General features: G+C 37.3%; 1 protein-coding gene across 1 annotated transcript; it reads left to right on the forward strand.

Moving 5' to 3' along the window:
* Window positions 1-1,645: 1,645 nt before the first annotated feature.
* Window positions 1,646-22,954, forward strand: LOC148940378 (uncharacterized). Its single transcript, XM_089106253.1, has 2 exons — window positions 1,646-1,878; window positions 22,808-22,954. The coding sequence occupies exons 1-2, from the start codon at window positions 1,744-1,746 to the stop codon at window positions 22,919-22,921; spliced, it is 249 nt and encodes an 82-aa protein (XP_088962379.1). The 5' UTR covers window positions 1,646-1,743; the 3' UTR covers window positions 22,922-22,954.
* Window positions 22,955-24,734: the final 1,780 nt, after the last annotated feature.

The following is a 24,734-nucleotide window of genomic DNA, read 5'->3' on the forward strand; positions in this document are numbered from 1 at the left end:
TCGATATATAAATGAAACCCAAAACGAACAGAAAATACAATAAATAACCGAGTCAAACTCAAAACGAGCAGATATTAACATAAGTTGGGCTCAAAACCCCAATGCCTTCCCAAGGCCAGAACATAATTTGTACTTTACTGAAAACAATACAAATGAATCTGCATTGTCAGTTTAATATACATATACTGATATTTAGTAATCAAACTCTTAATACTATTTGATTTATTAAAGTTATAAAAGTAAAAACATTTATATTTTTTCAGTAAAGTGAAAATTATGTTCTGGCCTTGGGAAGGCATAAGGGTTTTGAGCCCAACTTATGTTAATTTCTGCTCGTTTTGAGTTTGACTCAGTTATTTATTGTTATTTTTGTTCGTTTTGGGTTTCATTTATTTATCGATGCTGATTTGCCGTAGTTTCCCGCTTGGTAGATTATCTAGAGCTAGTATAGAAATATATCTATAGAAATGAATTACTTTTTTTGCACAGTGAGCAGAGTACACTGAAGTTGAAGTAGCCTTAAACTTTGAGTTGAAACGTTATAACTTGACCACTTCTTTCAGAAAAGAGTTTCGGAGGGTTATTCCGTGTTGATAAGAAAAGAGGGTAAAGGTGCAGTTTAGTTCTTCCTGTAGTGTAGGGGCGCAGGAGCCCTATGGTGAAGGTGCAGGTTTGTTCTCCCTTATAAAACAACTTATTTCAGCAAATACAAAGAAGAAGCCCATTTGCGGCATTCTGTGGGACCCCAAGGTCCAATACTAGTATCAGATCCCACGAGTGGCAGTTTACGCTCGACAAGTTCTGGCTGTACCGGCCACAAGTGCCCCAGTAAACGGCTTTTTAGCACGACAGGACTGATAGTGACTGCAAAAAGATCAATGGCTCCAGGCAGAGTGAACAAACTCACTTTTGTTACATCAATTGTAACTGAAGTGATGTAACCGCTGATTTAAAATTGTTGGTGTTGTTAAGCCATGGTATCTGATTTGTCTACAGTGTTTTTTCGATGTTGTTATTTGTTTTTGTTTTTTCACTTCCTTTTCGTATGCATTTGATGAACAGGAGATGTTCGAACTTCAAACTTTGAAAGTTATACACACATTAACCCAAATTATTAACAAGAAGGAAATGACTAAAAACGGGATTTTATAGGAACAATGCGATGTTAAACAGAAACACGACATAGGTTTCCCTGGGTCTAGTGGCTAAAAATGAGAATTCTACTTGGTCTGATCGACGGTGAACATAAACACTTTCCACACGGCCCAACAAATTCCTGTTTTGTCATATGGTTCTTGTATATTTTTAGCCAACCATTTAAAAATCCTTACTAAAATCAAAGTTGAACGTGTTTGGTGAAGTTGAATTTTTATTATTATTTTTAATCAGAAAAATCGGCGCGCCGTGGCGCGCCGCCGGTCTAAAATCGGCAGCGCAGCGCCAAAAAAAAAGTATCGGCGGCGCGCTACTGCCGATACTGAATCACACATTCGCCGCTATCATTTCGGCGTGGTGCGGCTTCGGGGACTACTGGTCCCACTCTGGACGCAATGTCAAGTTTACAAATGGACTGTGGGTTTGCGAAAGGCGCAAAAATTCGACGCATCTTTTAACGATTCAAGGATTTCTACATTTTGGCAAACTGTTTGAAAAAAGCTGGACGTGTCAAATTAATCATCAACAAAACATCTTGTCCAAGCTTTCTTTTAAACCTTAAATAACTGAAGTGAGATAGAGCGAAATATGCAACTAGCTATTCTTGGAGCAACAGGGCAAACTGGGCTTGAACTTGTTAAGCTAGCTCTCCAATCAAACCACAATGTTGTTGCTGTTGTGAGGGATCCTCAAAAAATGAAAATTCAAGATGATAATCTGAAGGTATGTGGTATAGTTCAAATTGCCAAAATTCTAAACAAGCTACTTTTTACTATCTTGGAAAGGGGCTAGATTAGGAAAATAAAACTTTCAAGGATAGATCTACAGACTAAAGCTGGTAAATTTGCAGTAGGCCATCTAATTTAGCTAGGATAAAAGTGAAAACATCATTTGATGGTTTTTTTATGCTCTTTCATAATTAAAGAATTGCTTCTGTTGCTAGCTACATCTTGAGCCCTTAAAGGGGCCCCAAATGTATTTCATTTTTTGTAACCACACAAAGAAGCTTCAACACTAGTTAGCCTAAGTTATTGAAAAGTGGTTAAAAACAGATCACTAGTTTATAAATAAGTTCTTAAAGAGTGATTTATTTCAAAAATGCTTATTTATAACCAATCATGGGCACTGTGTCTGTTTTCTGTTCTGTTTTTAAAGTACCTGTTTCTGTTCTTACAAGAAATAAAACAGAAACAGATAACCTGGGTCAATATATACCAAATCATATTATTGAGTTAGGACTAAAGTGAATACGCCATTTGATGCCTTTTTTTATGCTGATTACGAATATAATAAGCATTTCTATCAGAAATGAATTTCAGCCCCCCCTCTATATATGCCAATTCCGGGTTTGGGTTGTTTGGGTTAGGTATCGCCTTTATAGGGGGGGGCTGAAATTAATTTACGATAGAAATGCGCTTTACATTTTTAATAAGCATAAAAAAGGCATCAAATGGTGTATTCACTTTATTTGAAACTCAATAATATGATTTGGTATATATTGACCATAACCTGTTTTTTATTTACCTGTTATGTTTCTGTTTTTGTAATAATTATTTCGCCCTGTTTCTTTGTTTTTTCTAACTGTTTTTCTTCTGTTCTTGATTTTACTTTATTGATTTGAGAATGAGATAAGCTATTAAGAAATTTTGAACTTACAAAATACTATTTTAAATCATAATATGAAATTTTGAAGAAGCTTGGGTATGCCCTATACAGTTTTTGGGTAAATCTTTGCTGTGCAGCACAATAAATTAAAAAAAATTGTCACTAAGTAGTATATTATTTCTTGTATCTGTCTCTCAAATTCCTATTATAGACAAGTAAATTCCCATAAAAATTAATATTGTGCTGCAAATTGTCTTTAGATTTTAGGAAACCGTAGTTAGGAGCTGTCATTTTGATTTTATTTGCCAACAGGTTTTCTTGGCACATTGTGCAAACAAAACTGCTCAAGGGGAAATTAGCCCCTTTCCCCCCAATTGTGCCATTGAGGTGAAAGAGGTCAGATGTCTTGCTAGAGGTGCAATTTTCAAAATGGTAGGCTACTGGAAGGTGCTTCTAATTTTGTGAAAAATCCTAAAATCAACCTTTGTTTTAAGACAAGTATGATGTCATTTTCTCATTACAACTTGGATGTTCCAAGACGTCTCTCTAGGTACCCTGCAGAAAAAAGGAAGCAAAGAAAGTATTAAGTGCAACTTCTGAAGACCATCTCTAAGGGCTAAGGGAATCTCTGCCATGACATTTATATACTATGTTAAAAGGAAGCACACAATTGATATGCACAAAGATAAAGTATATGTGGCTGGTGCAGCAAATAACAAACCCAAACCAACTAAAAAGAATATCAAGTCAGGCTGCTTCCCTTGAGAAAGCTCCAGATAGTAAAGCAAGAGACACAGAGGACAATGGATCAGGGAAGTCTGGAATAAGAAGAGCAGAGATACAATGGTTCTTTATTTCCAATCAATCCAAACAAGCTGGTATGTGGATGCTTTGCTTTGAAACCCTGTTTAAAGGCAAATTGCCACTTTCTGTGTTTGATAAGCCAAATATGAAACAGCTTAATTAAAAAAAACAGGGGGCTTGAAAGCACCATTTGGGGAACTGTCCATTGTCACATAAGTTTTTCTACCAGAAAAAAAAAGAAGTTCAGAAGGCTACTTTAAGATCTGCCACTCAGACTAGCTTGACTTTTCACTCATGGTCTGCAAAAGGATCTGGCTTTATAGGTATCACTGCCTTTTACCACATGAAGATGAAAAATGAGCAGAGGTTGCACCACTATCTTTCACATTTCAAGAGACATAATCATTCTCATACAAATACTAACATCCTTTCAGCAATTCAAATTGCAATCAGGAAGTTTTCAATGACAAATAAGATATTCTGCATTGTGACTGATTCTGGGAACAATGTCACCAAAGCCTGTAGGATATGAGCCCTTTCCTGAACTTCATGATTTTAACATTGTCTTCATTCATCTGTTGCATGCATTCTTGGATTTTGGTCCACTGGAAGCTTAGCCTATGATATCCCCAAAGGAGATTGCTTGGAATCCTTTGATGAAGTTGAAGATGTTGATCCAACTGGTGAAAATGATTCAGATGGTCTTTCTATTCCTTGTTCTGAAAACTTCGAAAATGAAGATATGTTTGCTGAAGAATCTGAATAAACTGATGCAGTGTCTAAGGAAGAGGGCGGTGAAAGTAATGGAGAAGAAGAGTGGGGAGCTGGGAGTCCGTCAAAAAGCAAGGTTGCAGCACATGCTATCCAAAGACATTTTACACTTGCTCAAACATTGGTAGTTGAGGTTGTCACTACCCCTTTTCCTTTGGGAATGGACCATGAAAACATGCCTAAATATTCAAAATCATGCCCACTTTGTATTCTTAAACAAAAGTTTGAAGTAGTAACACTTACTATAATTTGTTCTATATTTGCATCCCTTTGAAAACCTATTTAAGAGAAGAGAATGCTTAAAGAAAGTATTGTATAGCAAATGGTCTAAGTTTCTTTGAAATTCAGAATTTGAGGAATTTCATTTTACTCATTTACTTAAGAATGAATTTGGTGGAGGGCCTAGAACATTATTTTCTAGTGCAAAGCACTGTAAAAATATGCAAAGTACCCTTAAACCATGAATTTTCCTTTTGATTTGTCTCTCACACAATTTGCTAGGAAATAATTAATATTAAAAAGTTGTTTTAAGCTGCAAGGCAACAAAAATTTTTGACTTGGCAGTAAGAAGTGTCATTTTCCTGTGCACTTGTCTTCTTTCATACATTGTTTCAGATGGTTTCCAAACATCAGGATGGGGAAAGAGGAAAGCATTGTCTGGAGGGGGAGACTGTCAACTGTATGCTCTGCTTAAACACTAATGACTTTGAGCTGACTGCACAATTTGACAAAGAAAATTATTTTATTTTCAAAATGTCTCAAATAACTAGTATGCATTTATCCATAAGTAAAGAATGATGTGGGCACAATGTGTTTTTTTTTTTCTCCATACCCAGGCACTTTGTATCAAAGGAGTCGTGATAGAAACTTCGGAAAGGGCTCATTCGATTAGAAATTAGAGTGGCTAGTGCCCTTTTTAATAGGTGAAAGTGATTGGAAGGCAACTAGCCCCCCCCACGCCCATGATTTCCCCATACACATCCAATCTAAATTTTGAGATAGCCATTTTGTTCAGTACAGTTGATTTCCAGAGAAAATATGTTTTTGAGGAGGACACTCCCCCACAACCCCAAGGGCAAGGGTTTTACCTTATGCCCTGGTCGCATATAATGTTTTTATAGAAGGCATTGTTGTAAAAACTTCAAAACAGGCTCATTCGATTGGAAATTCAAAGGGCTAGTACCCTTTTAATAGTCAAAAGTGATTGGAGGGCAACCAGCCCCCCACGCCCATCATTCCCCCAAACACATCCAATCAAAATTTTAAGATAGCCATTTTGTTCAGCATAGTTGATTTCCAGATGGAAAATATGTTTTTAAGGAGGACACTCCCCCACAACCCTCAGGGCAAGGGTTTTAAGTTATGCCCTAGGGGCATATAAGGTTTTTATAGAAATTGATGTCATAAAAACTTCAAAACAGGCTCATTTGATTGGAAATTCAAAGGGCTAGTACCATTTTTAATAGTTAAAAGTGATTGGGAGGGCAACTAGCCCCTTCCATGCCCATCATTCCCCCAAACACATCCAATCAAAATTTTCAGACAGCCATTTTGTTCAGCATAGTTGATTTCCAGATAGAAAATATGTTTTTGAGGAGGACACTCCCCAACAACCCTCAGGGCAAGGGTTTTAAGTTATGCCCTGGGGGCATATAAGATTTTTATAGAAGGAATTGTTGTAAAGGCTTCAAAACAGGCTCATTTGATTGGAAATTCAAAGGGCTAGTACCCTTTTTAATAGTTAAAAGTGATTGGAGGGCAACTAGCCCCTTCCACGCCCATCATTCCCCCAAACACATCCAATCAAAATTTTCAGACAGGCATTTTGTTCAGCATAGTTGATTTCCAGATAGAAAATATGTTTTTGAGGAGGACACTCCCTTACAACCCTCAGGGCAAGGGTTTTAAGTTATGCCCTGGGGGCATATAAAGGTTTTTATAGAAGGCATTGTCGTAGTAACTTCAAAACAGGATCAATCGATTGGAAATTAAAAGGGCTAGTTCCTTTTTTAATAGTCGAAAGTGATTGGAGGGCAACTAGCCCCCCCCACACCCATTAGTTCCCCAAACACATCCCATTAAAATTTTGAGATAGCCTTTTGTTCAGCGTAGTTGATTTCCAGATAGAAAATACGTTTTTGAGGAGGACACTCCCCCACAACCCTCAGGGCAAGGATTTTAAGTTATGCCGTGGGAGCATATAAGGTTTTTAAAGAAGGCGTTGTTGTAGAAACTTCTAAAAAAGCTCATTAGATTGGAAGTTCAAAGAGCTAGTGCCCTTTTTAATAGTCAAAGTGGTTGGATGGCAAACAGCCCTCCCCCCCCCATGCCCATCATTGATGTTTCACAAGTTTTTTCCCACTAAAGTTGTAGTGGTAAGTGAGTCCGATAAGCCATGGATCACAAGCGACCTCAAACAAATGATCAAGATGAGGTGCAAGCTGCACAGTTCTGGAAAAATAGCTGTGGCGGCAATCGTGGCCGGCAATCGTTTCAAGCGAAGAAATTATGTTCAGGAAAAGGTAGTACCCCTTCTCCAAAGTAGCAGTCGGAAGTGGCATTCCACAGTGAAACAAATGACTGGCAAGTCAGTTAACAGTGAGCTAAAAATACCCAAGCCTGATGGATCTCAAATGAGCGCTTCAGATGTAAACGAGTTCTTTGCTGGCATTTGTACCACCTACCCCTCAATTACAGAGGCCGAACTGGTTGATCTCTTATTCGATTGTGAAACTGACAAAATAAAACAGTTTACCGAATTTGCTGTTTTTAAAGAACTTAAAAAACTAAAACCGAATTGCTCTTCCTACCCTGGTGAGTTGCCGGTCAAACTTATTCGCGAATATGCCTTGTTTTTAGCCAAACCATTGGCATTGATCATCAATCAGTGCTTCAGTGAACAAACCTTTCCCGATGCTTGGAAGCGAGCCTATGTTCGCATAATACCCAAAGTTAAAGGACCTAAGACATGTGATCAGTTAAGACCTATTTCGATCACACTGAACTTTGCTAAAGTTGCAGAATCTTTCATATATCGTGAACTTCTCACGGACATTTCACCGTCACTTGACCCCTTCCAGTATGGTTGAAGGGATGCAGCACGTCTGTTTATTTAGTACGGCTTTATCACCTAGTAGTTGAATGGTTGGAGTTTGGAAGCTCGTTTGTAGATTTTTTTCTGGTAGACTACCGAAAGGCATTTGATTTGATTAAGCACCCTCTTGCCGCCCAGAATCTCAAGTCAATGGGTGCCCGTGAGCACATCCTCCAATTAGTAATTGATTTCTTACGTCACAGGTATCAAAAAGTGTACGCCCTTTTCCCCGGTGATATTGAATCGGAATGGGTGGAAATTACATGTGGCGCCCCACAAGGTACCAAATTAGCAGCTCTTCTTTTCCTGGCTGTTATCAACTATGTACTTTCTGACTTTGACGATCGTTTTAAATTCGTCGATGATTTGTCTGCGCTTCTTAAATACCACGTAAAGGATTCGCAAGCTGTAGCCCAGTTCGACCCAAATTTTTTCGATCAGTTTAAATCACAGTGTACTGCGAACAGTCTTCAAATTAATGAGAATAAATAAAAGGTTTTGAGGTTCAACCCACTTAAACGCAATTTTACCTGCCCCGCGACTTTGTTCACTTCTGCTTTGTGTGCGACTATCTTGGGCGTCACCTTTAGTGTGGACTGTTCGTTCTCTATTCATGTACAAGAGCTGGTTAAGAAGGGACATTATGCTATGCGGACACTGGTGGCGATGCGCCACCTAGGTTTTCCAGTGTATCAGCTGAAAATCGCGTACCTCACTTTTATTCGACCACTCCTTGAATATGCGTGTCCCGTCTGGGGCCCACAAGTTCATCACATAGATTACTTAAGTGATGATTTGGAGGGGATCCAGAAACGAGCTGTAAAGATCATTATTTGCGACAAATATGTAGATTACAGCTCCACTCTGAAGTCACTTGAAATACCAAGCCTTCGCGATCGCCGTTTTCAGCTGATGATTCGTTTTGGCCAGTTTTTATTGTCTAGTCCTGTACATAGGACAATATTACCACCTGAAATGCCTGTCCACGCAAATACCAGAAGCAAAAGCAAACTTATGCCCGTCTCGTGCCGCACAAACAGACTTAGTAACTCCTTTGTTCCTTTTTTTACAAGTGCTTTTAATAAAATGTAGAGAAGTGTTTTTATGTAAAAAAGTTTTCATGTAAAAAACAGCACCTTTTAGTGCATTTTTTTTAATGTGTCTATGACAGCTGTTTTTCATTAAAATGATTCTATGATTCAAACACATCCAATAAAAATTTGTAGATATTCATTTTGTTCAACATATTTTTTTTCCTGGTAGAATTAATAATTTGGAGGAGGTCAATGCTCCGAAACCCGCAAGGTAAGGAGTATCAGTTATGACCTTGGAGCAGATGGGATTTTTAGTTAGATCATTGTCGTTAAGACTAGGAAGATGGATCATACAGTTTGAAAATCAAACGGATAGTACCCTTTTTCTGTAAAGTGCAAATTTTGTTCTGGCCTTGGGAAGGCATAGGGGTTTTGTGCCCAACTTGTGTTAATTTCTGCTCGTTTTGAGTTTGACTTGGTTAATTATTGTAATTTCTGTTTGTTTTGGGTTTCATTTATTTATTGATGCTGGTTTGTGGTAGTTTCACGCTTGGTAGATTATTTGATTTTATTTTTGCTAATTTCTTGTTTAATGGAGTTCTTTACTTTTCTTTGAAAAACTTATTGGGGATGTAGGTAGGTCTTCATTGCCAGTATAGTTTTTAGTTCATCCTTGGTAGATGGGGCTCTCATTTCTTTCAGTGCACAGCCTTTTTGTGGGTCTGGGTGGATGCCACCTTTTGATATTATGTGTCCAAAGTATGGTATGCTATTGCACCCAAATACACATTTTTTCCAGTTGAATTTGACAGTCCTTTCACGTGCTCTGATTAGTGCACTACAAATATTTGTGTTGTGCTCCTCTATGGTTTTCCCCAGATATAACGATGTCATCAACTATGACAGAAAAACCCTTGATGCCTTCAAATGCCTCTTCCATGCAGCATTGAAATTCATCCTGCACTGAAATCAACCAAAACGGCATGCGTTTGAACATGAATTGGCTGTATGGAGTGTTAAATGCTGTTAATTGAGATGATTTGTTGTCAAGTACAAGATTACGGGCGTCCAGCTTAGTGAAAAATTTGGCACTTTAGTGTTTTAGTATTGCTTTGTCAAATGTGGGCATTGGGTGGTGGGTTTTTTGATGGCCTTGTTCAGATCCTATGGTTCAATGCAGACCCAGAGGCTTTTTTCAGGCTTTTCGACCAAAACTGCAGCATTTACCCAATCTGTGGGGTGAGTGACCTTTTTGATGATCCCAAGTGCTTCCATCCTATCTAGTTCCTTCTTGAACCTATTTTGGAGGGATATTGGGATGCGTCTGGCTGGTACAGCCTTAGGTTTGGTTCCTTCTTTGAGTGTTATGTGACACTCACCTTCGAGCTGTCCTATACCTTGGAATATGTCTTTGAATTCCTCTATGAATGGGTTTGGTTTTGTCACACCAAGTATCAGCTTAATTAATTTTAGTTTTTTGCTGGTTTTGAAGCCTAAGGTTAGGACAGGGGCGTCTTTCACTATGAAGAATGGCTGTGTCTCAGTGCATCTGTTGGTGTATGCACAGTTAAGGCTGCTAACGCCAAGCGTTGGGATCTTCTGTCCCACAAAATTAGTAAGGATTTGTAGCATCTTATTGACTTTGGGCCTTGGTTTGAGAGTATTAAAAAGTTTTTCAGGTATGATGTTGGCCTTTGCACCCATGTCAATTTTGAAAGTGATACTGATGTGTTCATTGATTGTGAGCTTCACATATGGTTGATCATCACCTTTGTCCATGTTTATAGTGTCAATGAAGAGGTCATCATTGCTGTCCAGTTGATGCTCATATGCTTGATGTTGTTGATTTATTATGTTCACAACCTTTTTGCTGCTTTTGCATATCTTTGCAAAGTGGTTTGGTTTGTCACAGTTACTGCATATTTTTCCTTTTGCTGGGCATTTGTGGGAAGGTGAATACCCCCCCCCCCCACAGAAATAGCATTGTCTTGCTGGTGGGGCATGGTTTGATTTCTTTGCCCTCCTGACAAAATCCACTTCATGCTTTATGCATGTTTCTTGATAAGCTTGTCTGCCACATGTATTGGGCTGTGACATTGTCCTGAGCTGCACCTGGGTTTCTATATGTGTTTACACTATAGTAATTGCTTGTGACAGAGTTAGATTGGAACCTGCTGGAGGAGTTTCTCTCTGACTTTTGCTGAAGAGACGCCACATACAAGTTGGTCTCTTACCATTTAGTCTCTCATGGCTGTTATGGAATATGCACATTCACGAGCCTAAAGATTCAGATCAGTTATGTATTGACTTACTAGTTCACCATGTTGTTGATCTGAGGGAGGAAATATTCACTGAACTTCTCCATGTAGGGTTGAATTTTGTCCTGTTCTTCAGCTGTAATTTTAAAGGTACTAAAAAGGTCTCGCCCTTTATCTCCAAGCCAGATCAGCAGGAAGGAGCATTGCACTTTTTCTGTCTTTCCACTAAGGAGTCCTTGGAACATCAGCTTTGCATGATTCTTAAATCTTGTCCATGCCTCTTTGAGGTTTTCACTTGTCCAATCCATTGCAGGGTATGGGATGTTGACTTCCCTGTTGTTTTAGATGATCTGACACCATGAAGGATGTCTCAACGTTTATTCTTTAGACATAGAAACCCAGGTCACCTAGAACAGTAACTTTTAAGAACATTACAAGAGTGCATCTGGTACCAGAATATCTGATCTGGGCCTGTGGTGTACTTCTAGGTCATACAGCCAGATGTGGATCATCATTTGCTGCAATTGTACTGGTGCATTGTGGAGTGGATGCAACAGGATGGTCTCTAGTGGGCAATGATCTGTTGTTACAATGGTTTTGCACCCATAGATATAGTGATGAAAGTGTTTGCACCCAAACACAATTGTGTAGAGTTCTTTTTCCAGCTGTAAAAAGTGCTGTTCTGTCTTGCTAAGGGATCTGGATGCAAAACCTACTATCTTTTCATTTGCAGATAGCTCTGCTCCAAGTCCATGCTTTGAGGTATCAACCTTGAGCTCAAATATTTTGCATCCATGGTCAAAGAATGCTTGATTTTATTACATACAGCTCTTGATCTCTCTCATTTAGGATTCATGATTAACTTCTCAACTGAATTCCATGGCTTTAGTCAGATCTTTCAGTGACTTATTTTTGGAGGATAGGCTGAGTAGGTACTTTGTAGAAAATTGAGCATTCCAAACAATGTCTGTAGCTCTTCTCTAGACTGGGGATTTGGCATGTCTTTTATGGCCCTGATCTTTTCTGGGTGTGGCTTTATCTTGACCTTGCTAATAATGTGTCCAAAATATTTGACTTTGTCTTTGGCAAATTGCATTTTATCAAACAGTTCGTGGTAACGAACTGTAAGTAAGGAGAAACCCGGCTCAATGGTAACCAAAACTCTAAAAAATGGAATTTTGATACCAATAGTTATATCAAAAGAATCAGATTTTAATGCTGATTTCAAATATATAAGTTTCATCAAGTTTAATGTAACCCACCAAAAGTTACTCGCCTGAGAAAATTTGGCTGATTTTAGAAAAAAGGAGGAAAGACCCCCTAAAAATTATAAAACTCAATAAAAATTACACCATCATATTCAGCGTATCAGAGAACCCTACTGTAGAGGTTTCAAGTACTTATTTACAAAAATGTGAATTTTGCATTTTTTGCCAAAAGAAAGATCGCGGATGTGTGTTTATTTTTTTTATTTTTTTTTTATTTTTCCCAGGGGTGATCGTATCGACCCACTGGTCCTAGAATATCGTAGAAGGGCTCATCGGAACGAAAATTAAAAGTTCTAGTGCCCTTTTTAAGTGACCAAAAAAATTGAGGGCAACTAGGCCCCCTCCCACGCTCATTTTTTCCCAAGGTCACCCGATCAAAATGTTGAGATAGCCATTTTGTTCAGCATGGTCGAAAATATGATAACTGTGTCTTTTAGGATGACATAATCCCCCGAAGTCCCCGGGGGGAGGGCTGAAAGTTATGAACTTCATCCAATGTTAACATATAGTATTCGTTATTGGGAACTATACAGACGTTTTCAGGGGGGATTTTTTCTGGTAGGTGGGGGGGGGGGTCGGGGGTTATGTGGCAGGATCTTTCCATGAAGGAAGTTTTCATGGGAGAAACCGACAAAGAGAAAAATCTAAATGAAAAAAAAAACAACAAACGTGACTGTAGCCAGAAAAGAGTAGACAAATGAGAAAGAGCGCGTATATTTCGCCTTTATCAAAAACAGGGTGTCTTCAGCACAAAATATGAAAGAAGAACAAGATAAAAAAAAACAAGTTAAAACTAAAAAGCCAACAAGACAACCACCAAAACAGAAAATATACAATTGGCGCCAACTGATTCACGTAGGGAAAAGATGCTAATATCTGATCACGTAGGGAATAGATGCTAAAAAAACAAAAACAAGTTAAAACTAAAAAAACCAATAGGCCTTATATTGAAATATGCCTTAGCTATTTCAAATGATAAGGGGTATACACAATGGGCGAGAGAAGCCATTGAAATTAAAAAACATATGTTTTGCTAACCTTTCAATAAATAGGGACACAGGTAGTCTAAATATTGACCCAATTTATGATAATCTTTTTAGGAGAGAGTCAATAGTCAATAAGTGAGTTAAGATTAGAACGAGGCCCCCGGGGACTATTTATCGTGCTAGAGGAAAATGATCTGTTTCAACAACAGACAACTAAAAGACCTCTTCAAACCAACCCGATCCGAGTGACTTCCATTTTTTTTATATTTCCGCAGTTGCTGTGGTGTTCTCACTGAAGTAACTCCATATTAGCATATTTTCCCTACGTGGATCAGTTTGCGCCAATTGTATATTTTTGTTTTGGTGGTGGTTTTATTGGCTTTTTAGTTTTAACTTGTTTTTTTTTTATCTTGTTCTTCTTCTGTCTTTTGTGCTGAAGACGCCTTGTTTGTGATACAGGCGAAATATCCGCGTTGCTCTGGATTTGTCTCTTTTTTTCTCTCCACTGGCCGCAGTCTCGTTTGTTTTTTTTTTTTTTTTTTCATTAAGATTTTTCTCTTTGTTGGTTTTTGTCATGGCTGGCCAGTTCGGCTTAAGATCTTTCATTCATGGGGGAAGGTACATTGCTATGAAGGGAGTGAAGGATTTCCCAGCATTATTAAAGAAAGAGATCAGAAATTAAATAAAAAAAAAGTTTTTCAACTGAAAGTAAGGAGCAACATCAAAACTTAAAACGAACAGAAAATATTACGTATATGATTGGGTTCACCCCCTAGTCAATACCTCGCTCTTCAAGCCAAATATTTTTTAGTACTTTTATAAGAACTATTTATTCTAATTAACGGCCTTTGTGATAAAGGGGTCATTTTTAAAGAATTGGAAAAAAACTCTAGCTTTAGCTTAAAGAGCAAGATATTGACTAGGGGGCGAACCCCCTAATATACGTATTAAAAATCTATGAATATAGAAGTTCGTTACATAAGGTAATTCGTAAGTTACGTATATTTATTACAAATAAAAACGTTCGTAAATAAAATTAAACAAGTTTCGAGAAAGCCATTTAACCAAATAAAAGTAAAATTAATATGCAAATTTTGTTTTAATTGTTCATGTACAGTGAGCCAAAATCAAAACCTGCATCAATTCAAAAACGTTCAAAAATTAAATAAAAAAAAAGTTTTTTTTAACTGAAAGTAAGGAACGCCGTTAAAACTTAAAACGAACAGAAATTATTCCGTATATGAAAGGGGCTGTCCCCTCCTCAACGCCTCGCTCTTTACGCTAAAGTTTGACTTTCTCACAACTCTATTTTTTTTAACAATAAAAAACTTTAGCGTAAAGAGCGTGGCGTTGAGGAGGGGACAGCCCCAACGACATTAAAGTCGTTCCTTACTTTCAGTTAAAGAAACTTGTTTTTTTATTTAATACTGTTGAAATGGACTCTTTTTTCCCTGGCTCTTCTAAGAACAGCTTCAAGCCTTTGTTTGTGCTGTTTGTGGTTTCTCCCATATACTAGAATATCATCCAAAAGTATTCTAATACCTTCTAATCCTTCAAATGCCTCTTCCATTTTCTTCTGGAACTTGTCTTCTACATACAACAGACCAAAGGGGTATCTCTTCCATCTGTATTGTCTGTAAATGGTGCTGAAGGTTGTGTAGTAGGAAGATCACATGGAGAGTGGGAGTATCCAGTAGCCTGAGTAGGCATCTAGCTTGTTGAATACTGCTGCTCCATCAAGCTCAGTAACAGCCTCTTTGAACATTGGGACTGGGGTAGTGGAGGCGTTTTATCACCTTGTTCAGGTCCACAGGGTTGATGCAAAGTCTTCTGCCCCTATGCTGTTTTTCAACCATTACCATGGCATTATCCAAATCCATTGGTTCACTGACCTTTTCAATGATTTTGAGACTTTCTAGTCATTCTAACTTGTCCTTGAGCTTCTGCTTCAGAACTAGTGGTATTTTTCTAGCTGGATGTACTGTGGGCATTGTCCATTGGTTCACTGACCTTTTCAATGATTTTGAGACTTTCTAGTCATTCTAACTTGTCCTTGAGCTTCTGCTTCAGAACTAGCGGTATTTTTCTAGCTGGATGTACTGTGGGCATTGTGTTGTCCTTTAGGTGTATTTTGCATTCTGTTTCAAGTTTCCCTATGCCCTTAAATACATTGCAATATTCGTTTACTGGTGACTGTTTGATGTTCAGGACAAACTTGATCAGATTTTTGTCTTTGCTTGCCTTGAAACCAATTATGGTTGTGGTGTTTGACTCAACCACATAAAAGGCAAGCGACTGCACTGGTCTATTTTTGTTGCAACAAAGGATGTTGCAGACTGCTAGATGAGGTATGGTTGACTCACAGTAGCTGGTGAGTTGCTGTGTGGATTTGAGCAGCTGCAGCTTTAGCAACAGTTTTTTCAGGTATTGGGAAGGTAGGATGCTGGCCTGAGCACCTGTGTCTATTTTGAAGTCAATGGGGATTCATTTGTCCACAAAGAGAAATCTCAGCAAAAATTTCGTCTTTGTTGGAGTCATTGCTGATGGCATATAGGAACACCTCTGTGTTCTTCCTGGTTGTGAATATAATTGGTGAATGACGGAATATTAGTGGCTTCATTTCCAACAGTGTTTACAGCCTTACTTTTGCAAAATGGTTCCTTTTTTTTGCATTCGACACACGTTTTTCCTGTCGCAGGGCATACATGCTGGGGTGAGTAGTTTTCACTGCAGAAGTACCACTCTGTCTTCTTCTGTGGGGAGCTGAATCTATTTTTTGCAATAGCATCCACTTCTTGCTTTATTTCCTTTTGTTCAAAAGTTTGGAGCTGTGCTTGGGTTGACTTATGAGCTCTGTATATGGTAACAGCTTGAGGTAGTGTAAGGCTGTCACCAGTGGCTTATAGTTTTTCATGTAGTTTAGGATTTCTGACTCCACACATTATTTTGTCTCTTACATTCACTTTCACTGGTGAATCTGCATGGTTTAACTAGATCTTAAGCTCTGTTATGTATTTGTCAGTATTCTCAGCATCCTTCTGGTCTTGCTTCTGAAATGTATAGCAAAAGAATAATTGATTCTTTTTTGAGGCTAAATAGTCTCTGAACTTCTTTGGGTAGCCCTTGACGTTGTCTTTTTCAGCTGCTTCGAGCTCAAAGGCGCTGAAGATCTCTCTGCCCTGTGCACCAACCCAGATTAGGAGGTATGCACCCTTTACTTTCTCAGACTTTTCAGCAAGGGGACTGGCCTTCACACATGAGCTCTGCATGACTTTCAAACGCAGTACATTCTGAATCTCAATTGTCAACACTCCTGTTGATTGGTGGGTGGGCGATATTCATGACTTCTGACACCATGTAGAATTCTTTGGTTTATAATTTATTTAAAACCCAAGGTCGTAGAACAAAAGCATAGTATAAGCATACACAAGCAAAGCATATCCTAGTAAGGCACAAGCAAATAGCAAAGTATAATATAAGCATAAGCAAGCAGATTAGTTCATAATGCTGCAACCAATGAGTTCTTTATTGTTGATGTCTAACATCTGACAAGTTCGAATGATGATTGTGCTGGGAAGCTTTATGAAGGACCCTTCTATACTTCTATTGTGGTCTTTCTAGCAAATTGGATGACATTATTATTGCAGCCTTACCTGATGGAATTTCTGTATCTAATAAAGACCAGTAGTTCACCTATATTTGTAACTGTAGGGCTACTAGCAATTTATATCATGTGAAAACTAATTTCTAGTTGTTTAATGATATTTCTGTTGATTTATGGTCATACTTACAGCAACCACCCTAGTCTAGCATTTTGTGTCCCTTTCCAGATGCTTATTACTCGTGCTGCACTTTAGGAGGACTGACAGGAACAAGACCAATCCTGTGCAGTATAAAAATATTTGTGATGAAGTGCTAAAAAAAAATAGTCAAATACGAGTTGTTACTCCACAGTGTCAAAGGTCCAAGGGCACTCAGCATTTATTGCACTGAAATTTGTCATCCATTAAAAGTTGCCTAAAAAGGCAGCTGTACCTAGGTGCAAGGTTCAGATTGGACCCAAAAGGCTGGTTGGAGCAAGAATTTCAGTAAAGACATCAAGAAACATGCTTAACTTTTGTACAAGATTTGAAGTGAAGCCAGAAAACCTCTGAGGTTATATCTAAGTTATTTTATAGTACCAAAAAAGACTATTTAAACCTCATTTAAAATATCTTGAAGTTGAAAAACTATCAGGCTAAACAACTAAGAATCCTAATGTGATGTGGCCAGGGCCGTCACGGGGGCAGGGATGCCGCCTCCCCCAATGTTTTTGGTCACTCGGTAAAAAAATGTCGGTAAAATTGCGGGAACGATTTTTCCGAGGCCGCTAAAATTCTTTGTTTGGTTCAATAAAGACCACAAAAATACTGACATGTCATCTATAAAAATTTCGAACTTAATAAGTAAACGCAGCAGTTTTACCAACTCCTGACGTGATGTTACAGATGGTGCCACAATTTTCTATTTATTTAAATAAACAGTATTAAAATACTGACATGATATGGACCAAAATCTGAATCTCGTTTGGTAAATGCAGCGGTTTTAATGACTTGTGCAGTGATTTTATGTATTATTTTCGAAACGGACATCATGCTGATTATTGACAAAAAACAGTCAATGAAAATGACCAGCCAGTCAATAAAATATTTTGCCCCCCCCCCAAACATTTTGGTTAGTAACAACCCTGGATGTCGCAATATTTTTCAAGAAATCACAAGCTACTACTCAGACCCAGCTATGAACATTTGGGAGGGTGAGTTGGTGAAACATATAATGGTGAAAAAATAGTAAAAAATCCAATTCTTTTGTGGAAAACACATCACAGTACGTCTTCAATGGCTGGTTCTCCCAATGAAATGTAAATTTCTGAGTGATATGCCCATTTTTCAGAGCAATAGAAATTTTCTAATCCTAAATTGGCTACAAAGTTTGATTGGAATACTGGTTCTCTGCTTACACCTAAATATAGTTCTATCATAGTGTCACTAATGTCTATCAAATATGTTATTTGAATGGAATATGTGCTTGACAGTTCAGTAGTCAAGTTTTATATGTCTATCTTTCTTTGTTGATAATTTTAATGCTTGTGTAGCGCCAGATAACTTATATATGGGAGTGATTGTACCTATTTAAAAACAAGGGTAGACCTATTGCAAATTGTACTTCATACCATCCAATCACAGTTTTGAGCATATTGTCAAAAGCATTTGAGTTCTTAGTTGTTAAACTATTGATGATGTTTGTAAAATACCCCCTTTCCAATTCGGTACCCAAGGATTGGGTTGTTTCCAGGCACTTAAATCATTGTCTGCAATTTTGAAAGATTCAGGAAAAGCCTATAAGTTTTTGACAATTGGTGCTTTTGATGCAAGCAATGCTTTTTGGTTGTTAACTCATTCTCAGACAATGTTGAAGCTACTTAATCAAGGGGTCCCCCCTGATATAATTGTGCCATTGTTTTATATGTACAAAAATCTTAAAACTCCTGGTAATAATTGGTAATTTAATGAGTCCTTGTGAAATTATTGTTAGTCTCGGAATTAAGCAAGGAGCTTTCACTTTTACCATTTTATAATAATGCAGGACTTGGTGCTCATGCTCAATCCAGAACCCTTTTGTATATTGTAAAGGGTACTGAACTTTCCATTTTGTGTTATGTGGATGATCTGCTGATTTTAAATTGGCTTGTTGCTAGACTTGAAAATAGTTTCCCTGTTATAGAGGATAATAATAAGCATCTTGGTTTGTTTTTGAATGCTATGAAGTCACAGGTTTTTCCGTTTAATTGGCTGCTGGATCTTGCCCCTGAAGTGGTAAAACTTGGTGGTGCAGCTATAAAACCTATCAAAGAACTGATATACCCATCACTGATACCCATCTGATAACTGATACCAGTCAGGGCCTTTCAATTGGTGCTTCTGTAGCTGTAAGCTGATTATTGTCCTTACAGAGAATAAATTATGCAGTGCATGTGCGTTGTTTGTTCTGTCACAGAAAAGCATTACAAAAGTACTCTTTGCTAAACTTTATAATGCCATGGCTTTGCTTCAAGTAGTGCCTTTTTGATGTCTTCTGACAGCCACGTATAAGAGAGAGATTTGAAAACTGTTCTTAAATTTGATATGTTCCTTCTTCAACTCCTGATTTGGTCCCAGAATTGTTTCCCTATGAAAAAATATTTGATTGCCAACTCTGTTCTTAGTGTTGATTAAATAAAAAAAACAAGTTTTTTTTAACTGAAAGTAAGGAACGACGTTAAAACTTAAAACGAACAGAAATTATTCCGTATATGAAGGGGGCTGTCCCCTCCTCAACGCCTCGCTCTTTACGCTAAAGTTTTTTTATTGTTTAAAAAAATATAGTTGTGAGAAAGTCAAACTTTAGCGTAAAGAGCGAGGCGTTGAGGAGGGGACAGCCCCCTTCATATACGGAATAATTTCTGTTCGTTTTAAGTTTTAACGTCGTTCCTTACTTTCAGTTAAAAAAACTTGTTTTTTTTATTTAATTTTTGAACGTTTTTGAATTAATGCAGGTTTTGATTTTGGCTCACCGTACATGAATAATTAAAACAAAATTTGCATATTATATTTGGTTAAATGCCTTTCTCGAAGCTTGTTTAATTTTATTTACGAACGTTTTTATTAGTAATAAATATACGTAACTTAGAATTAACTTACATAACGAACTTCTATATTCATAAATTTTTAACACGTATACTAGGGGGTTCGCCCCTAGTCAATACCCTGTTCTTTAAACTATAGTTCGAATTTTTTTTCCAGTTCTTTAAAATGACCTCTTAATCACAATAAGTTGATCAGTTGAAAAACTTGTTTTTTTTTATTTAATTCCTGATCTTTTTCTTTAATAATGCTGGAAAATCCGGCGCCCCCTTCATAGCACTGTCCCTGCGCCCTGGGAATCTTCCTTCATGGCAAGTTCCTTCCATATAGCCCCCGCCCCGCTCCGTCCCCCACCAACCAGAAAAAATCTCCTCTGAAAAAGTCTGTATACTTCCCAATAACCAATACGATATGTTAACATTGAGTAAAGTTCATAACTTTCAGCCCTCCCCCTGGGGACTTTGGGGGATCAAGTCATCCTAAAAGACATTGTTATCATATTTTCGACCATGCTGAACAAAATGGCTATCTCAAAATTTTGATCGGATGACTTTGGGAAAAAAATGAGCGTGGGAGGGAGCCTAATTGCCCTCCATTTTTTTTTGTCACTTAAAAAGAGCACTAGAATTTTTAATTTCCGTTCGAATGAAACCTCCCACGATATTCTAGGACCACTGGGTCAATACGATCACCCCTGGGACAAAAAAACAAACAAACAAATACACAAACAAATAAACACTTTCTTCTGGCAAAAAATGGAAAATTCCACATTTTTGTAGATAGGAGCTTGAAACCTCTACAGTAGGGTTCTCTGATACGCTGAATATGATGGTGTGATTTTCATTAAGGTTCTATAACTTTTAGGGGGTCTTTCTCCCTTTTTTCGAAAATCAGCCAAATTTTCTCAGGCGCGTAACTTTTGATAGGTAAGATTAAACTTAATGAAACTAATATATTTGAAATCAGAATTAAAATCTGATTCTTTTGATGTATCTATTGGTATCAAAATCCCGTTTTTTAGAGTTTCGGTTACCATTGAGCCGGGTCGCTCCTTACTTACAGTTCGTTACCACGAACTGTTTGATAACCTGGCCTCTAACCTGTGTAATTAAAAGATGGATCACCCCAGGATGGGTATTATTTTTGAATTTTTTTAGTCTGTGTTATGTATTTTTGTGTATAGTATTTACTCATGTTTTCTTTTCTCTCTTTGCACTCCATGGTTTTCACTTTTTGTGTTGATGGGTAATAAAATACTTCATTCATTCATTCAAAAGTGGAATTCGTTCATTTATTCATACACAAAAGTGGTTGGATCAAAAGACTCAAAATTAGAACAATATACTGATAAGTCTCTAGCAGAAAAACTTGAGCCCTTTTTGAGACAGTGAAATAGTTTTTTCATTTCAGAGTTGGGCGTGATCTATTTTGCAAGACTGCTTAAATGCGGAAAATCACCAGGTCTTGATGTTGTTTTTCCTGACCACCAGCATTATTGTTCAGACCTTCTTTTTAATCTTCATATGCTTACGTACCAGCTGTTTATCAATAGTGGGGCAGTTCCCCACTTGTTTTCTACCAGTATTGCGTTGAACATACCAAAAAAAGAAAAACACAAACCAGTGTTCTGGGTTTAGGCCAATTACTTTGTCTAGTGTTTTGAGCAAGATTTTGGATTTACTGCTCCTCCTGATTTGATTATTGAAAAGCACATGATTTGGGTTCTTCTCTATTTATGTGTAGTATAGATATTTCAGCTGCTTTTGACCTGGCATTGTATTGTCGGATTTCCTTAAAACTACTCGTGTGTAATCTAAATGCATATATGTTAGCACTCTTGTCTTAGTGGTAGTTGTCAAGTTGTGCAAGAATTTGGATGGCTCATGGAGAATGTAGCAGTCCCATTAGGCTTATTCATGGTCTTAGACAAGAGTCTGTCCTGAGGCCCCTACTATTTAATATGTTGACATCAGCTGTGACTATGAGTATTGCAAGAGGTCTTAGCATTGATCTTTGTGACTGAGTCATCTACATTACTCAGGAGATTTATTGATGTTAAGTTGCAAACTTTTATTGCTATTAAATAAAATAAAATTAGTCTTTTCAACTGAAAGTAAGGAGCAACATTAAAACTTAAAACAAAGAGAAAGTTTTCCGTATATGTGGGAGTTATACCCTCCAGAATCCTTCGCTCTTCACGCTAAAGTTTTTTAGTACTTTTAAAAAAACTTCTTATCCTAATCAAACTTATGCTAAATTGTGTTTCAGGAGTTATTCTCAAAAAATTGGGACAAAAGGTCAAACTTTAGCGCAAAGTCTGAGGTATTGAGGAGGGGGTAACCCCCCTCAAAGGCTATATAGAATAATTTCTATTCGTTTTAAGTTTTAACGCTGATTTCTTCTTTCAGTGATCCCTTATTTATTTTAAATAATGCTGAGAAATCTGACTCCCTCTCCATTGCTGTGGAGTTGTGCAAGCTTAGATTCCTGGACACACTGTACATTTTATGGTTTGTTCAGTGCTTTTATTGTGTTTTTTTTTTCTTTTTGATTCAATAGTTCATTTATTTTCTATTCCCATTCTCTTTACTCTGTTCCAGTGGCGTCAATTCAAAATAGGATGGGGGGGGGTATTTATTTTTCTTTTCTATCGGAAAGGGCTGGTTTTTTTCTGTTTTCTTCAGTGAAAATCCAAATGTCAATGAAAAAATGGCATTTTTAAAGTCTAGGGGTAAATGGGCAAAAAAAAATATTGGGGGAATAATGTTTTTATTTATTGATATATTTTCCCATTTCAGTGAAAAAACAAAAAGAAGTCAAATTAAAATTGGAACAAAGGTGTTTTTTGAACTTTAGAGGGGGGGGGAATATCGGAGGAATGAATACTTCATTCATTTGTATATTTTCATATTTTGGTGAAAATCCACCCCACCCAAAAAAAATGAAAGTACCCAAAAAGATATTTTTTAAATCTAGGGGAAAGGAATGGCATAGAATCATGCGGAAATTTATTAAAATTTTCATTTATTTATGCATTGTCACATTTCAGCGAAAATAGAATATAAAATCCCAAAAAAACCTTCTGTAAAGCCTAAGGAGGGGGGGGGGGTCAGCAGAAAAGGCTTAGGGATATAAAATTTTCATTTATTAATTTATTTTCCCAATTTCAGGTTGTTCAAGCAGATGTGTTCTCTGCGACAAGTCTTGAATCCCAGTTGGAAAGCGTTGATGCTGTCATTTCATGCCTTGGATTTGCCAGAGCAAGCGTAGTCACGTATGTCTGATTATGCTCTATCGGAAAACTTTCCAATGAAATTCTGACAATTCTTTGTTGTCATTTATTATAATTATAACGTAGAGATGGTTTATGATTTGCCTGAAAGAAATTTGCTGCAAGTAAATAAAGAGTGAAAGTAAATGAACAAACAATGTGGGGATTATCAAAAAGCCTCACAAGATGTTTTCTTGTTAAGAAAAAACAAAAAAAAGCTTTTAGAACTGATTATTTCCTTTTAAGCATGATCTGTTACTGTTAGCCTATGCATAGTATAAAATTGTTCAAACATTTTGTCTGCAAGAAAAAAACAAACAAAAAAAACAGACCATTTAAATTAACAAAATGCTAATCTTCTACACACCATTGTCCATTTACAGGATGGAAATCTATGCAATTCTGTGATTTCTATCGTTTAATTTTCCAAGCAGAAAATGGTGGATTATCTAAACTTTATAAAATAATTAGCCAAAGATTATTTAGTCAGACACTAAGAAGAAAACTGAAAAAAAAAAATCAAATTAGTTGTTTTTGAGTAGGCTACTCCTGAACAAAATATTGCCCATTTTCTCTGAATGTAAAATTCGAGGTCTCTTAATCCCCCCCCCCCTCCCTGGTTTGTTCCTGAAAGTTTCAATACCCCGAAAATTTGTTCCAATTGTGAGACATAACAGGGTAGCCCAGTGGCTCCCTCCGTGTCATTCTCTCTCCGTGTGATTCAACCCTCGTGCAACTCAATTCCCACTCCCTATTTATTTCAACCCCCATTCACCTCAACTTCTGTGCAAATTCAACCCTCATTTAACTCATTCCTCATTCAAATCCACCCCTGTTCAACCCAAACCTTTCTGACTCGCCCTCATTCAAATCAACCGCATTCAGCTCAGAAACACTCAAATCAACAATATAACTAGAAAATTTAATTCAGCCCTTTTTATCAGGGTTGACAAAAGCTGACTTTGACGAAATGGTCTTTATTTATTTATTGGTTAATTCTTCCGTGTTTTTAATTTATTTTATGCTTTGATGTAAACTATCCCCCCTTTATAAAACAACATTTTATTCATTACATTTGAAAATTAGTGAAACTTTTCATGCCCAGGGTCCAAACGCATTTGAAGGTCATGGTTTCAGCAATAGCTGCAACCGAGTACAGAAAAAACTACTGCTCATAATAGCAAAAATCTTAAATAAAACACGTTGAAAAAGCACTATCTCGTAAGAAAAACTTTCCGTTAGTGCTGTATCACAAATGAAGGCTTTTATTTAAATTCATCTTGATACTAAAAGTTTGCTGCAGAAGCCAATTTCTGGTAAATTTCAAAAAAAGCTTGGAACGTTGATAAGTGTGTATTCCATTACCAGCTCTCTGCTCATTGACTTTATCCTTCGGACATGCAACTTCATAGGTGGCATCCATTTGAACGAGAGTCGAACTTTATTTGATGCATACTTCGCAGACAATTTAGCGCTCCGTTCTCTCTTAAATTATAGTACAGCATAACCGAGCCCTCGAAAGTAGTTGAACAAACAGATTTTTCAATGAGCACGCAGGAGGCAAAAATCATGTGCAATAATGTGAATAAACTACCCGCTGAGCAGCTGATAGTTAAAGCAAATGAAATTAAGAGGTTGAGGTATTTAGATATCTTGGGAGTCTAGTGAACATCGATCGAAGCCCTGATTTTAAAATTGCCACACGTATCGTGTGCGCAGGAAGTGTCTTTGATAAGTAAAGAAGTGTGTGGAAAAGTGTCACTTTCTCTTTGAAGCTAAAACTGAGACTCTTTAATTGTAATGTCCTGTCAGTGCTATTGTATGGT

This window comes from Artemia sp. Qi Xiang Cuo, chromosome 20 (genome assembly GCF_049724085.1).
Source record: "Artemia sp. Qi Xiang Cuo chromosome 20, ASM4972408v1, whole genome shotgun sequence".
NCBI classification, from domain to species: domain Eukaryota; kingdom Metazoa; phylum Arthropoda; class Branchiopoda; order Anostraca; family Artemiidae; genus Artemia; species Artemia sp. Qi Xiang Cuo.